General features: G+C 46.0%; 1 protein-coding gene across 4 annotated transcripts in view; it reads left to right on the top strand.

Annotated features, from left to right (window-relative positions):
- CDKL1 (cyclin dependent kinase like 1) overlaps positions 1-15783 on the top strand; it is a 61567-nt gene that overhangs the window by 23586 nt on the left and 22198 nt on the right. For 3 of the 4 annotated variants that reach the window (XM_058666413.1, XM_058666415.1, XM_058666414.1), the window contains one exon: positions 10604-10725. In XM_058666413.1, coding sequence (XP_058522396.1) covers positions 10604-10725 — 122 coding nt within the window. Of the gene's footprint in view, positions 1-5315; positions 5392-9646; positions 9762-10603; positions 10726-15783 lie in introns of those variants that run through there. The other variant, XM_058666416.1, reaches the window with a different exon arrangement.

Below are 15783 nucleotides of genomic sequence, written 5' to 3'. Positions count from 1 at the left end.
GGAGAGACAGAGAAGAAGTGGAACTGCTGGGATTAGAACCGGCGACCATATGGGATCCTGGCGAGGACCTTAGCCACTAGGCCACGCCGCCAGGCCCCCTACTCACTCTTGCTGGGCACTCTCACCTGGCCATGACTACACTTACATTCATGCCCACTCCCTGCTTCCCTGAGATAGCCCTAGTTGGCAGCCAACCTGACCACTCTACTTCCTTATCTCACAGTCCCTGTCAACCGAAAGGGACAGAAGCAGTAACTGGAACTGCAGCAGCCGCCAGTTTTATAAAGCGAGCAGGGGGTGGTGACTGGCCAAGCAGGCTGGATCTGAGAACTCATATGACAGGAACCCATCTGACACTTACGGGACTGGGGATAAGAGGAAGCTGGAAGGGACCAAGGTGCAGCAACCACTGGCACACGCAAAGACTGGCACTGAGGGCAGACCAGGCTAAGCAGGTCCACTGCAACTGCTGGCACATATGAAGTTCAGGGCTGGAAACAGGCCTGATAGGGGAACTTGGGGAACTCCTCTACTAGGCCATACATGGGGAGCACAAAAGCCAGGGCTTGGGAGCAAGACAGGCCAGGCAAGGCTGTAGCACTCATCAGCATTTGTGTGGGCTGGATCTAGGGATAGCCAGAACTGGGCCAGGCCTCAGTACTCGCTAGCATGCAGGAGAACCATTTGTCTAAGCTGGAATACCCGCCATCGAGAGCCAAAACTGTAGGGAGGTTGTGCCAGGCTGTGTCTAAGCAAACGCTAGCATGTGCAAGACCTGGGGCTGGGAAAACACCTGGTAGGTGAACTCTGAGGACTTCTCTGCTGGGTTGCAGCTCCCACAGATGAGTGTTAAATCCAGGGCTGTGGGTGGACTATGTGGGCAAGGCTAAATAGCCATCGGCATGCATATGGGTTGGGTTTGGGGATAGGCCAGACTGGTCTGGGCTCTAACACCTGCTGGTGGTTGCAAGAACCAGAACAAATGTGAGACAGACCAAGCTATGCTGTGGTACCTGCCAGTTCATGTGAGAACTGGGTTTGGAGTGGGCCAGGCTGGCTAGGCTGGAGCAGCTACCAGTAAGAGCCAGAATTGGTGCAGGCCAATCAGGTTAGGCCTCAGTACCCACTAATGAGAGCCAAGACTGGAGACCAGCCATGCCAGGCTGAGCCACATCACCTGCTGGCACATGCAAGATCTGGGGCTGGGAGTAGGTTTGTCAGGGGAACTTCCCTGCTAGGCTACAGTTCCTGCTAGTGAGCACAAGAGCCAGGACTGTGGGTATGCCAGACTGGGCCAGTCTATAGCATACACTGGTATGAGTGAGAGTCAGGACAAGGTACAGGCTGGGCTGGGTTGGACTGCAATGCTCACTAGATCACATGAAGCCTGCAGGTGGGCCAGGCTGGGTTAGGCTGCTGCATCAATCAGCAAGAGGTGGGACTGGGGCAGGGCAGGCTGAGCCAGGCGGTAGCACCTGCTGGTAAATGCCAAAACTTGGGCATGGGCCAGCTCAGACTGGGTTGCAACACCTGCTGGCATGCACAAGACCTAGGGCTGGGAGCAAGTGAATTTCAGGAACTTCCTTGCTGGGCTGCTGCTTCCACTGGTGAGTGTAGGAGCTGGCACTACGGGTGGGCCAGGCTAGGCTGCCATACCCGCTGGAAAGCTCTAGGACTGGGTATGGGACATGTCAGGCTGAATCTCAGTACTTCCTGGCAGGCACAAGGTCCAGGGCTGGAAGCATGTCCGACAGGGCTGGGAGAATGCCTGGAGTTTGCTTAGGCACAATGTGGGCACTGCCCTGCTAGGCCATACCTCCTGCTGATGAATACAAGAATCAGGGTTTGGGGTTGGCAAGGCTGGACAAGGCTGTGGCACCTGTGAGCTTATATGAGAAACAGGTCGGACTGAGCTAAGCAGCAGGACCATGGGTATGCCCAAAAAACTAGATAGGATGCAGGCTGGGCCAGACCAGGCTACAGCAGAGGCTAGCACATGCAAAAAACAGGGCTGGAGATGGGCCTGGTTGGGTTATTAGGGGTTGCTGCAGCAAGGCTGTGGCACCCGCTGATATGCTTGGAAACTGGGTTTTGGCAGGCTGAGTGAACTGGGTGATATCACCCATAGGTTTGCATGAGATATGGGACTGGGGCAGAACTGACCAGGCAGTTGCATCCACCAGTATGTGTATTAGCTGGTGAAGGTGTCAGACTGAACCTGATCCTGTACTTGGCTAGGACACACAAGAGAAGTCAGAGGTCATCCCAGGTGAGGTTTCTTGGACTTTCTGGACCCTGACCACCTGAGAATCATAGGATGTGTGGTCTCACCTTAGAGTGCAAGTATCACAACTGGATTGCTGATGGCTGTGCAGTGGACAGCATACCCAGATGCACATGGAGGACATGACAGCCAGCTCATCTAGGCCAGCGGGAAACATAAGCTGCCTCAATCAGAGGATGGAAAGCAGAACAGGTTAGACAGTTCTTCTAGCCAAACTTAAAGCATGTTCCTAGGTCTGTGGATGCACAAAGGTGAACTTTGTCTGCCAGTAGACCTTGGAAAGATTTTCTCAACCCTGATGCAATGAAACCAAGAACGTCTCAAAACTATCAAAACCGCTCAAGTAACAACACTTGAAACAGTCTTCTCCACAATGGGATCTCTTAAGTGTCATGAAAGGCCCATCCCCCATCCCTGGGTGCTGATGTAGTCTGACAGCAAGGAACAGGTCCCTCAGGTCCCCTACAGACACAGGAGAAAAAAAAAAAAAGAAACTGAGAAATTTGTTCCACTTGCTTTCCTCCATACCTTATCCCCCTCACCCTAATTGGAGGCCCACATGGGCATATATCTCTCTCAATTATGTAAAAACAAAATTAAAAACAAAATTAAAAATTTAAAAACACAAATATAGAATATCACATCCTGCTAAATTGCCTTCCAGTGTCTTCCCATTGCTTTTAGTGAATGCAAATTTCTTTCTTTTTAAAGATGTATATTATTTGAAAGGCAAAATAATAGAGATATTCCATTTGCTGGTTCACTCACCAGATGGCTGCAACTGTAGGGCTAGACCAAAACCAGGAGCTAGGAACTGTATCCAGGTCTCCTGCATAGGTGACAAAAGTCCAAATACTTGGGCCGTCTTCTGCTGCTTCCCAATTGAGTTAGCAGGGAGCTGGATTGGAAGTGGAGTAGCTGAGACTTGACCCAAAGCTCCTATATAGTATGGTAGTGTGGCAAGCAGCAGCTCAACATGATATATCATAACACTGGCCCAAAGTGTACATTTCTTAACATGATCCTCAAGGCCATGCAGACCCTGCTCTCGGGCTGCCCTTGTTTCTACCAACTGGAACCGCATGCCATCTGGTCTTTGAGACTCTAAAGTAGTCCAAGTTCTTTCTGGGCTCGGGGCCAGTCACCTCACTTGGAAAGTTGCTGTCTGATCCCCGCCAGCAACCCTGCCCCTAGTCTCATCACACCTCTTTTACTCTCAGCACTCAGCTCAATGTCACTTCCTCATGGCCAGTTTCCCTAGGACAGCCTGAACTCAGAAGTTTCTGCCAGTGCTCCTTCTTTGGTGCTGGAGTCCTCTTTCTTGCCCACCAGTGTGTCTCTGGTGCCTAGAGCAATGCCTGCTGCCACTTAGAGGGTGTGCAGGTACCTGTCAGGGATGTGAACACAGCCAGGACAGCGAGGGCTTCAAGAACCAGCTGTTGGCTGCTCTAGGGTATGTTTGGGTCACCTGGAGGCCTGGCCACATAGAGGAGTTCATAATTTATTTTAAAATATTTATAATTTATATTTCAACCTTGATTAGGATTTAGACTTGGTTATTAGTCTTTCTAAATTAAAATTATTCTGAAAGTAAGTTGAGAAGTGAGTTTTTAGTTGAAGTCTTTTGAAAGTTGTCTTATGGCAGAGGATAGGGCACAGTGGCTCACCACATGGGACAGGTGGATGGAGTTCCAGCCTCTTGGCTTTGGCCTGATCCAGCCTCTGGTGTTCTCTTTCTCTCTTTTCTAGCTCCTCCCCTCTCTAATTCTGTCTTTCAACTAAATAAATTCTATTTTAACCTAGAGAGATACTGGCTTAAAATTGTGTGACACCTTGTTACCAGAAGCATCTAAGTCCTGAGATGAAACAATTTGACAATATACATCACAAGCCTTAGGTTATCAGGACACTGCTCAGAGCCAGACATGGTGTGGTGAAACAGCACTTTTCTGTTCCCGGCAGAGGGCTGATGCTGTAATCCTCTTGGAAAGCAATTCAATCACCTCCATTTAGAGCCATGAAGCTGTTTCTGGGACTCCAGGAGGTACTCAGCTGACTTCATTCTCACTTAATGAACCATTATATTAATGGCTGTTTGTGAGCCACCTTTCACTCTCAGTCCGGGAACCCCAGCTGTTCTGTCACATTTGTCATATCTGTCATTATACTTCTGCAGCATCTGTCATACTTCTGCAGCATCTGTCACCCTTTGAGATTCTGAGCTCCTTGAGTATAGGCATAGTACTCACACTGTGTTTGTATCCTTAGGCTTAACACAGTGCCACACATCCCTAAAGAAATGTAAATAATTGTTGAATTAAAGGAATAGAGATGGCCTAGTGCTTTGGCTCAATAGGCTAAAATTCTCCACTTCCAAGTGCCAAGATCCCATACGGGTATCAGTTCGTGTCCTGGCTGCTTCTACTTCCCACCCAGTTCCCTGCTTGTTGCCTGGGAAAGCAGTGGAAGATGGCCCAAAGCCTTGGGACCCTGCACCCACATGGGAGCTCCAAAAGAAACTCCTGGCTCCTGACTTCAGATTGGCTTAGCTCAGCTCTGACTCTTGTGGCCATTTGGGGAGTGAACCAGCAGATGGAAAATCTTTTTCTTTGTCTCTCCTTCTCTCTGTAAAATCTGCCTTTCCAATAAAAATAGATTTTAAATCTTTCTCGGGAAAAGAAAAAAAAAAAAAGAACAGAAAGAAAGGGGCCTGGCGCCACTGCCTAGCGGCTTAAGTCCTTGCCATGAACGTGCTGGGATCCTATATGGGTGCCGGTTCTAATCCTGGCAGCTTCACTTCCCATCCAGCTCCCTGTTTGTGGCCTGGGAAAGCAGTCGAGGACGGCCCAATGCTTTGGAACCCAGCACTCACGTGGGAGACCTGGAGGAAGTTCTGGCTCTGACTTCGGATCAGCTCAACACCGGCCGTTGTAGTCACTTGGGGAATGAACCATCAGATGGAAGATCTTCCTCTCTGTCTCTCCTCCTCTCTATATATCTGTTCTTCTAATGAAAATAAATCTTAAAAAAAAAAAGAAAGGATAGAGAAAATCATCTAGAAAAAAGCAAATTTCATTGAAAGGCAATGCTAGCACCTTTATAGGGAGGTTAGTATGTATTTGTTCCAAGCATTTTATGTGTAAATTGTGCCCACTACCCTTGAACTTCATATTCTGGCAGATGCAAAAACAGATCTAGAAGAAATCTTTATCTTGTTCAAAGTTCAGGTCAACTGGCTATTGTGGTGTTCATCAAACAACATAATAAAATAAAAAGCAATGATTACCCCCAAGATATTGCTGAAGAAATGAAAAATAAAAAACATTCTTGAAGAAAATGATTCTGCTATATCGCATATGTGTCACTGAAGAAATTAATAAGAAAAACTTTTGGGGGGCCTGGCATGGTAGCCTAGTGGCTAAAGTTCTTGCCTTCAGTGTGTGGGATCCCATATGGGTGCCGGTTCTAATCCTGGCCACACCGCTACCCATCCAGCTCCCTGTTTGTGGCCTGGGAAAGCAGTCAAGGAAGGCTCAAGGCCTTGGGACCCTGCACCCATGTGGGAAACCTGTAAGAGGCTCCTAACTGCTGACTTTGGATTGGCTCAACTCTGGCCGTTGTGGGCGCTTGGGGAGTGAATCAGCAGATGAAGATCTTCCTCTCTGTCTCTCCTCCTCTCTGTATATCTGACTTTATAATAAAAATAAGTAGATATTAAAAGACTTTTTTGCAGAAATGAAAACAAGTATGCAGTAGACTGGTCCAGTCTGTCCCACATCCCATTCAGGTCTCATATATTTCAATGGGCATAAAAGCCTAATTTAACCCAACCAGCACCATTAATTAGCCAACACACCTGCTGGAGGGTGCCACTCTCTGTCTAGCCATGCTGCTCCCAGTCCTGGTTCTCATGCTCACCAGTTGGAGCGGCAACCCAAGAGGGAGGTGCCCACCGTTTCCCTACTGAGCCACTCCTACTCCTGGATCTTGCACCCTTCAGATGGTTCTGCAGTTTAACTTGACAGAGTTTTCTCCCAGTGCCAGCATCTGGCAACTGATGCTGCAGCAAAGCCCAGCCAATCCACACTCACTCTGACTTATGCATTTACCAGTATCAATAGGAACAGTCAACCTAGCCTGGCTTTCCCCTATCCCGCTCACATGAGGCCAACAGGTATTGTAACCCTGCCTGGCCTGTTCTGCCCCTCCTTCCCAACTCACGCTCTCCAGTGGGAGTGATAGTCTGACAGGGGAACCCTCCACAGTCCCCCACTGGGTTCACCTCCTCTCCTCCAGGTCTCACGTGTACTGGTTGGGTGCTGTAGCCCAGTCTGGCATGGCTTGCTTCACCTCTACATTTATCAGTGGGGGCTATAGACTGACTGGGCCTGATCCACTCCCAATTCCAGCTCGTGCTGGTGGGAACTATAGCCTAGCCCAGCCCATCTGGCCCTCACGTGAACTGGCTTCTGTTGCGACCCAACCTGGCCTGACCCACACTCCATTCTGGTGCTCGGATTTGCCAGTGGGTGATGTGAATTGGCCCTGCCTGGTTTACCTCTGACCTGTGTCAAATGTATGCTGGTGGGTACCATTACCTGGCCTAGTCTGGGATGCTCCCCATCTTGGTTCTTGTACTCACCTGCAGAGACTGTGTCCTGACAGGAGTTGCCAAGCTCCTCCATCAGAACCTTTCCCATTGCTAGCTCTTGTACATACTGGTGGGTTCATGGGCCAGCCCGACTTAGTCTACCTCCTGTCCTAGCAAGAACAGTGGCCTTTGCTGATGGACCTTCACCCATTCCAGTTTTTACTGTTCAGTGTTACAGCCCAGCCAAACCTGGTCCATACCCAGACACAGCTCATGCATGGCTCACATAGCCTAGCCTGTCCTACACCTACCCTGGTTCTCATGAGCACCAGTGGGTGCTGGAGTCTAGCCCAGTCTCGCACACCCCAGACCCAGCCCATACTTGTGCTGAGGACACTGCAGCCATGCCCAGCCCTAGCTTTTGCATGGACTAGCATGTGGTGGTCAGCAGTGTTCCATGTTTACAAGCCCTGCTCAGGACTTCCATGTAGGCTGGTATATCAGTCTGACCCATATATGTCTTCTAGGCTCTCTCCTCCAAACTACAAGGTCTGTCTCTTTGCTTACATGTAAATACAGTGGCTCTGTTGTTGGGAGTCCCTCAGGATTCATTCCTCACCTACATATACTGTGTGGCCTTATCCATAGATGTCCCTAGGTAGTAATTCCATACCCCCAAGACCCCAGAGCTTGCCGGTGGGTGGCCAGTGGGTGAAGTCCAGGATTCGCCCACCGTTTGGCTGGGGTTAGGACCCAAGCATTGAGTCTGCCCCAGCTTGGGTCCTGGCCCCAGCAGCTGCCACGCTACTGGGAGGTCCGTCCACTCAAGCCCTGAGGTTAAATTCACCTGGGCCCATCCTAACAAGATGATGGCGATGGGCAGAGCCATGAACCCAATCTGCCGAAATCCCTTCACAATGGCTGTCCCAGTAGTAAAATGATTTAAAAAAAAAATAGCCAATGATTTGAAAGAACCTACATGTTGTTTAAACAGAATGTTATGTGGTTATTATAATCTAGGTTTTCAGAGTGTTTTTAACATAGCAAGATGGGTATAGTAAATATACTATAGTTTTAACATGGCAAGATGGGTATAGTAAATTTAATACCCTCCCTTTCAGACCAGTGTGATCATGCCCTTTTACTGGCCACAGTGGCAGCCCTTGCATGGATCGCAAGCTCACAGCTCTTTGAAGGCAAACCAGTTATGTCAGGGTGTGTCAAAGAAGGCTGGACAGAGAGCCTAACAGCTTGGTGGGGGGTATTTCAGAGAGAAAGCTGTGATCAATTCCTGCATGAGCCCCATGGGAAGTGAGAAACATTCAGTGCATTCAGGAGGAAGTCGAAGGTAAGCAGAGGCCAAGCAAGGAAGACCTGGGTCTAAGCCTGTCTCTCGGTGTGTGCCTCTTAAGTATATTTAATGCAGATAGTTACAGATAGTTAACATTTATGTCTGATTAATAGGTGGGTAGATAACAATCATACATACATACAAACAATAAAATAGTGGTCAGTTGTATCCTATTATGTCTGGGAAATGTTGGTTTAGCCTGAGGTGTGGAATTCATACCCTATTGTCAGGGCGTGAGGTTGGAGGGCACACTCTGTCCGTCCACTCCAGGCCATATGAACACCCAGCTACGAGGCACCTTCTTGGGAGCAGAGAGCTATTTGCACCAGACACCAACACAACATCTTGGCCTTGAACATCTCAAAACAGCAAAAAACACATTGTGCTTCTATAAATTGTCTGACCTAATTGCAGCAGCACAAAAAGATGTAAGATAGGTACTTTAGAATACTCTAAAGTATTTTGGATGATTTATGCTTGTTTTACCAAGAATATTACCTGGAGGAGGACTTTATGGTCTGAGACCACAGAGGGATTTTATCAAGAAAATGAGAAAATAGATATTTTTAGTAACTCCCTAGCAGGCTGTTTTTATTCTTACTACTCCTACAAATGTGCTACAGTGTGTAGCTCAAGAACTTCAATTTTTTTCCTCCCATCTTGGATGACTTGGATCACCTGCTTTCCTGTGATTGAGACCTCTGGCAACCCATTGAATCACCCGTAGAAACTGGGAAAACAGTCCAAACAAACCAGATACCTGGTCGCTGCTTACAGCCACAAATATGGAAAACAGTGTTGCATGGACATATGTGTATGGGGCGGGGTAGGAGGGCTACTGTGTGAACGAGCACAGCTTCAGTTTTGCAAATGTCAATGCTGTGTTTACAGAACCCTTGAGCATCAAAACAGCCCAAAGGTGAAAGCAACCCTAGTGTTCACTGGTCAGCAGAGGAGTAGATAAGAAAAGTGCGATGTGTGCATGCACCGGAACGTTACTCAGCCTTAACAAGGAAGGAACTTCAGACACATGCTACTGCGTGGATAAACGTTAAGCGAAATAAGGAAGTTGCAAAAAGACAAATACTTTATTATTTCACCTGCACGAGAAGCCTAATGTTACCAAAATAGAGACAAGGCAAATGTTAGTTATCAAGAGCCAGAAGAAGGAGGAAGCAGGGAGTTACTGTTTTAGCAGGCATGGTTTCATTTGTGCACATGAAAAACATTCCAGAGATGGATGATTTTGATGGGTGCATAGTAGCATGACTGAACTTGCTGCTACCAATGAACCAGACACTTAACATTCATTAGGATGGTAAATTTTGTGTTGTGTATTTTAATACAATTCTCAAATGGATTGAAGGAAATTAATATGGCAAAACAACACATGATCATAAAGTTTTTATACCTTTTCTAGGCACACACTTAACAGTTGCGTAGGATTGAAGTGCCTTCCTGGCTTGTTGTGAAAATGTGTCATCAGCCTTGGGAGTGTGTTGACTCATGCATCATAAATCAGTATGACATACCTGGTGTGTTGTAGGTGCAGCCGCAGGCGAGCATAGCCCCTGATGCAGTGGTTCTTAGATGCTACTGATTACATCTATTGTAAACAGATCTGTTAATACCAGAAGACATTCAACAAAGTAACCATTAAATGAGAGTTACAAATAAGAGTTACAAATCCAGGGCACTGAACCAGCTGTGGAGCCCTCCTTATGAAGGCACATTTTTTGGGAGCCTGAAGGCTGGCTTGGCATAAACTCAATTCTCTCTTTTTCAATCTCCTTTCTTCTCCAGCCTTCTTATGCCCCTTTTTGCCTTCTTTAGTCATCTGAGTTGTAGCAGTTATTGCTGTTGTTGTTTTCATTTACAAACTACTAACAAATAACTCCAAAGCAGGGAACAGGAAGATTCCTTATGGCTTCCTTCAATCCAAGAAATGAAACTGTGAATGGACAGTCTTCTTTTTTCCAAGATTTATGATTTTAATGATTTATTAAGAGGCAGAGAGAGAGAGAGAGACAAAAGAGCTAGGGTTCTCTTTCACTGGTTCACTCTCCAAATGCCCACAGCAGCCTACTATGGGGCAGGCCAAAACCAGGAGCCAGAAGCTGAAACCTGGGTCTCTCACCTGGGTGCCAGGGACTTAGCTACTCAAGGAATCCCCACTGCCTCCCAGGATGCACAGTGGTGGGAACCTGGAGTCCAGGTGTACCAGTGTATGACAAGGATGTTCTTCTCACATTTTACACATGGTACTATACTTCTGCCCCTCTGCCCCCCCCCAGTGGCTTTTTTTTCTACTGAATTACTGTTACAGAGAGTTGCCTTTTATAACCCAGACTGAGTACTTTGCTTTGTGTGTTTCCAGCAACTCAAGCATCCCAACCTTGTGAACCTCCTGGAAGTCTTCAGGAGGAAGCGAAGGCTTCATTTGGTGTTCGAGTATTGTGACCACACAGTGCTCCATGAGCTGGACAGACATCAGCGAGGGTGAGTGAGCGTCCCTTGCACCCACAGCATTAGTGACCGCTTTATGTGACACTTGCTGCTGTTGGGTTGGCAGCAGAGAAGGTACCAAGGTGCTGCAGTGCTGCAAAGGGGAGTCCCACATAGCCATTGTCACTTGCAGCAGCACTGTCACCCTTTCTCTGCATTCATAGTTATCTGGGTGTCTAAGAAAGAAAGGTTCTAGTTACTTCAGGCCTCACAACTTGGAGGCAAAAGGGGAAGAATACAAATACTAATTGGAAGTTCAAGGCTAGAACAAGCATGAGGTTTTGGTGGAAGCAGTCAGGGTGACCCTTCAGGTGAAACAGGATTTCTTTGGTTACAAATGACAAAAAGTCAACTAAAGCAAGCATAGGTAACTGTAACTGGATGGGGTGACTCTGGCACCACTTATCACACATCTCTCTGGCATGTGCAACACTCCTGTGAGCTTTAGAACAGGCTTGGTTAACAGACGGAGCCTTTGTCTGAAAGAAAAAAAATAAATAAGAAGGGAGAGGAAGGTTCCTTCATCAGCTGTCAAGAAGTCTTTTCCAGAGTGTGCAGAACTCAGGCAGGTGGAGTTTCAGCTCCATGTTCTCCTGGGCTGGGTGTTTTCAAGCAAGGCACCAGGGTGACTGTGTTCCTTCTCCTTCCCTCCCCCCTGTCTCACTTCTCTTCTCATGTTGACTGCATTCTTTTTTGCATATAAACAAAGAAAGGAGAGACAGAGAAAAAGGTCTTCCATCTGCTGGTTCACTCCAGAACTAGCCAGAGCTGAGCTGATCCAAAACTGGGAGCCAGGAGCTTCTTCCCAGTCTCGCATGCAGGTGCAGGGGCTCATAAGCACAGACCTGGGTCAGAGGTGGAGTAGCCGGGATACAAACTGGTACCCGTGCAGGATGCTGGCACTAGCAGGCAGAGGGTTAGTCTTCACATCACTATGCCAACCCACCCTGAGAGATATTATTTAGAGTAGCTCAACTGAGAAAATCCTGTTGGAGGTGGCCTTTGAGTAGAATGCAGAATAGACTTTGAAGGAGTTGAGCAAAGGAGAAGGGTAGTCATCCTCTCCTTGCCTTGCTTTGTTGCTGGGAGTCCTGCCTTGGTTGGGGACAACATGAAGCATGGATTGTAGATGAGAGCCATGGGATGTTGCTCTTGTCCCTGCTAACAGTCACATTCCAGTGAGCAGAGACTAAACAACTCTTTCCTGTTCTAACCAAGAGCTTGCTGTGCCACATGTTTGTGGTTGGTTCTATGTGATCTGCCATGACATCCAAGGCAAATGGGATTAGAGTGGCTTGTGGTTTGTTATGACCATGAACCGGCTTATTGTGTTCCCAAATGTTAATTTACACAGAGAGAGCCAAGGGAGAGATGCTGCCCTTCAGGAAGTCACTAATGCAGAAAAGCTAAAGGTGAAACATTTCTTATGTTGGTATTTTCCCTTTTGACAGCTCATAAGTGACACTTTTGATGAAACTTGTTAGTGCAGGTTGTTCATGGCTGTGTGGGACTAGGCAGATTTTACAGAGTTTGGTTCATTGTGTTAGATTGAGTAGCCTGGGAACACTGATTTGGGCAGGGGTCAGAAATAATTGAGTCAGCTCTTTTTTGACATATAATTTAAGCAGATAAAAGAAAACAGGCTAAGGAGTATGTAGAGGCTTGAAATCTGCTTTAAGTTCCACTGGCTAAAATATGTCATATGTCTTCTGGAAAGTAACAAATGCTTTAGTATTGGAACAGGTTAAATGATGGCATAATAGCACAACAGATTGGGCTGCACAACACTGGCATTTCATACTAGAATACCTGTTCAAGTTCTAGCTGCTCCATTGCTGATCCAGCTCCCTGTTAATGCACTTGAGAATGCAACTGGCAAGGGTCATGTGCTTGAGCCCCTGCCATCCATGTGGGATATTTGAATGGAGTTCCTGGCTCCTGCTTTAGTTTCGGCAGTCCCAGCCATTAAATATGTGTTAATTTACAAGCAACCTCACTGCCAGGTGACAAAATGCAATGGCTTATTAAACACATTTACTGAAGGACTTGCTTAAATGAGCAAGTTTGAAAAATCATACATTTTTCAAAATTTATATTTGTATGAATTTATGAGTATATTGCAAGTATTTGAAAGGCAGAAAGAGTGAGACAAATATCTTCCACTTGTTGGTTTAGTGTCCAAATGCCCATGACATCCAGAGCTGGGCCAGTTAGGAGCCAAGAACTTAATCCAGGTTTCCCATGTGAGTGGCAGGGACCCAACTGCTTGAGCCATCACTTGATTGACTTCCAGAGTGTACAGGAAACTGGAATCAAGATGCAAACTCCAGGATGGAATGCAGGTGTCCTAACTGGCGGTTTAACCACTGTGCGAAACTTCTGTCCTGGTTTTTTGTTAGGCAGGTCATACCTGTTCATGTTGAAGCTTAAGGACTTTTGTTTTAAAGACATTAATTTCTGGGCCCAGCTCTATAGGCAAGTGGCTAAATCCTTGCCTAGCATATTGGGTGCCAGATTGTGTCCTGGCTGCTCCACTTTCCATCCAGTTACGTGCTTGTGGCCTGGGAAAGCAGTAAAGGATGGCTCAAAACCTTGAGACCCTGCATTCAAATGGGAGACCCAGAAGAAGCTCCTGGCTCCTCGCTGCAATCAGTTTAGCTCCGGCTGTTGTGGCTAGTTGGGGAATAATTAATGGCTGGAAGATGTTTCTAAATCCTGTTTCTCCTTCTCTCTGTAAATCTGACTTTTCAATTAAAATAACTAAATGTTAAAAAAAATTTCTTTTGAAAAAACAAGACATTAATTGCTGCCCATTATGAGGAGTATTTGTTAATTCTCAAGGCAATTTCAAATGCAATTACAGAGTTTTGCTTGTCAAAATTAAATAGATGTTATTATTGTATTGGATTTTGGAATTTATAGGAAAACTTTTCAGTCTAGTGATGTCAAATTAAAAAAAAAAAAAAAGAGTGCATTGCCAGTAAATGCAGGTCAGCATGTCAGTGTGATATGCCCATATTGAATTCAGCTTGCTTATAGGTATGCTTGCCTAGGAAACTTAGAATTTAGAAGTAAATGAGCTGTAAAGAGACTTCAAATTCTATGATGTTATGAACTAATGGTCTAGTACACTAGGAGTCAGAAGACTTCCATTATCCTTTAGTTTTACATCTGATCTGTTACAGTGTCAACAAAGGATAAAGAACCACGTATATATTTAAAAGTGTTTATTTTAAACACGGCATTACATACACACAAATGGAGAGAGAAAGAGAGAGAGAGAGAATGAGAGAGAGTTAGGGTCTGGAACTCCATCTGGGTTTCACAAGTGAATGGTAGGAGCCCAAATACTTGGGCAGTCTTCATTGCTTTCCCAAGTGTGTTAGTATGGAGCTGGCTCAGAAATGGAACAGCCAGAACTTAAATAGGCACTCATATAGGATGCTGGCATTGCAGGGTGTGGCTTAGCTCACTGAATCTAGTGCCATCCTCAAGGTACCATGTATTTTTAAACAATACTGTATCACTTTACTCTAGATCTGTCTAACAAAACATATCCTGCAGAGAGAGATCACCTATCCACTGGCTCATTCCCCTAAAAGCCTGCAACAGCTGCAGCTGATCTGTGTCAAGCCATTTGCTGAGTCTCCAACGTGGATGGCAGGGACCCAAACGTTTGGAGCAGCGCTTGCTGCCTTCCAGGGTGGTGTGTTCCCAGAATCAGGAGCATAGCCAAAAATCAAGCCTTGGCGCTCTTATATGGCATACAGATATCCCAAGCTGTATCTTAACTATCTTGTAAAACAGTTTTCCCTACTTTCACATGTTTAAAAGCTGTATAAAATTTCATTGTCTAGATGACCATGATGTCATTATTTAATTCCCTATTGATGAGTATTTCAATTGCCTCTGGGTTTTCTCCATTCCTAAGGTTATAGTGAACTGTAAATATGTCTTGATAGTCAATTCCTTAGAACATATTGTTTTTATAGGGGTTGGGTCTGCCTCTATCATCTCCCCGTTTTTCTTGTAGCCTTGTGTGGAAATAAGTCTTACATAATGCTGATTGTTGGATGTCACTGTCTCAAATACATGTTAGAGAAGCAGCCATGATGAAGAAGGCTTCTTGAAATAGATTCTTTGCTTGTCCTCTCTCCCATCTCACATTTCTGAAGAGGTTATTAAAAACATCACTGATATTTTCACTTCCCTACAGCAGTCTTGTATTTCTCTATATTTGTTTTACTTTTGTTACTTAGATGCTGGGATCACAGTGTAGTCTTCCCCAGAAAGCCAAAAAGAAGAGATGGAGATTGCCTCTTGAGCATCACTTTGTGAAAGCAGCATATGATGCAGCAGGGCAGAGGCACAAAGCACCTGTCCGAGGGGGTGCCTGCCGGCCCTGTTAGACCGGACTCAGGGTGTGCACTTTCCCTCATGATGAGCACCTCCCATTTGAAGAAGGACATAATTAAGCTATCTCAGCTTAGTGACAGCAACCAGGCAAAATGCCTGCTTGTTCAGTGCCCTGCTCCTATACTCAGTGTGATTTGCTTTCTTTATGGAACTGCAAACAGAAGCTGATACTCAGAATCTGAGTTTGGTATTGATCATGTTTTGTATCAAGCTGATTAATTTGTTTAATGTTCATTTACCCCTTTGAAATGGATGCTGTCTTGGTGTACTGACAAAATCAGATGTATGTGTGCAGGCCCGAGGGCAGTGGTGAAAGCAGCTGAGGCGCTTTGTCCCCTATGTTCCATGATAGGCTATTGTTTTTCTCCTCGTTGTTCTCCTTCACTTAATATTCTTTCCCATTACAGTATAGTCTTTAGCTCTATTATTAACGGCTCAATTACATTGTTACATTACAGTTAACCTTTGCTTCCTTGTTGAATATTGAGTTTGTTTTCAGTGTGTAGTCTGATCATGACCATGTTATAAAAATAGTATTTATAGGGCTTGGCAGCGTGGCCTAGTGGCTAAGGTCCTCGCCTTGATCCCATGTGGCCACTGGTTCTGATCCCGGCAGCTCCACTTCCTCTCTATCTC

This window comes from Ochotona princeps, chromosome 6, assembly GCF_030435755.1.
Source record: "Ochotona princeps isolate mOchPri1 chromosome 6, mOchPri1.hap1, whole genome shotgun sequence".
Taxonomy (NCBI): Eukaryota; Metazoa; Chordata; class Mammalia; order Lagomorpha; family Ochotonidae; genus Ochotona; species Ochotona princeps.
This window is presented reverse-complemented; position numbering and strand designations above follow the sequence as displayed.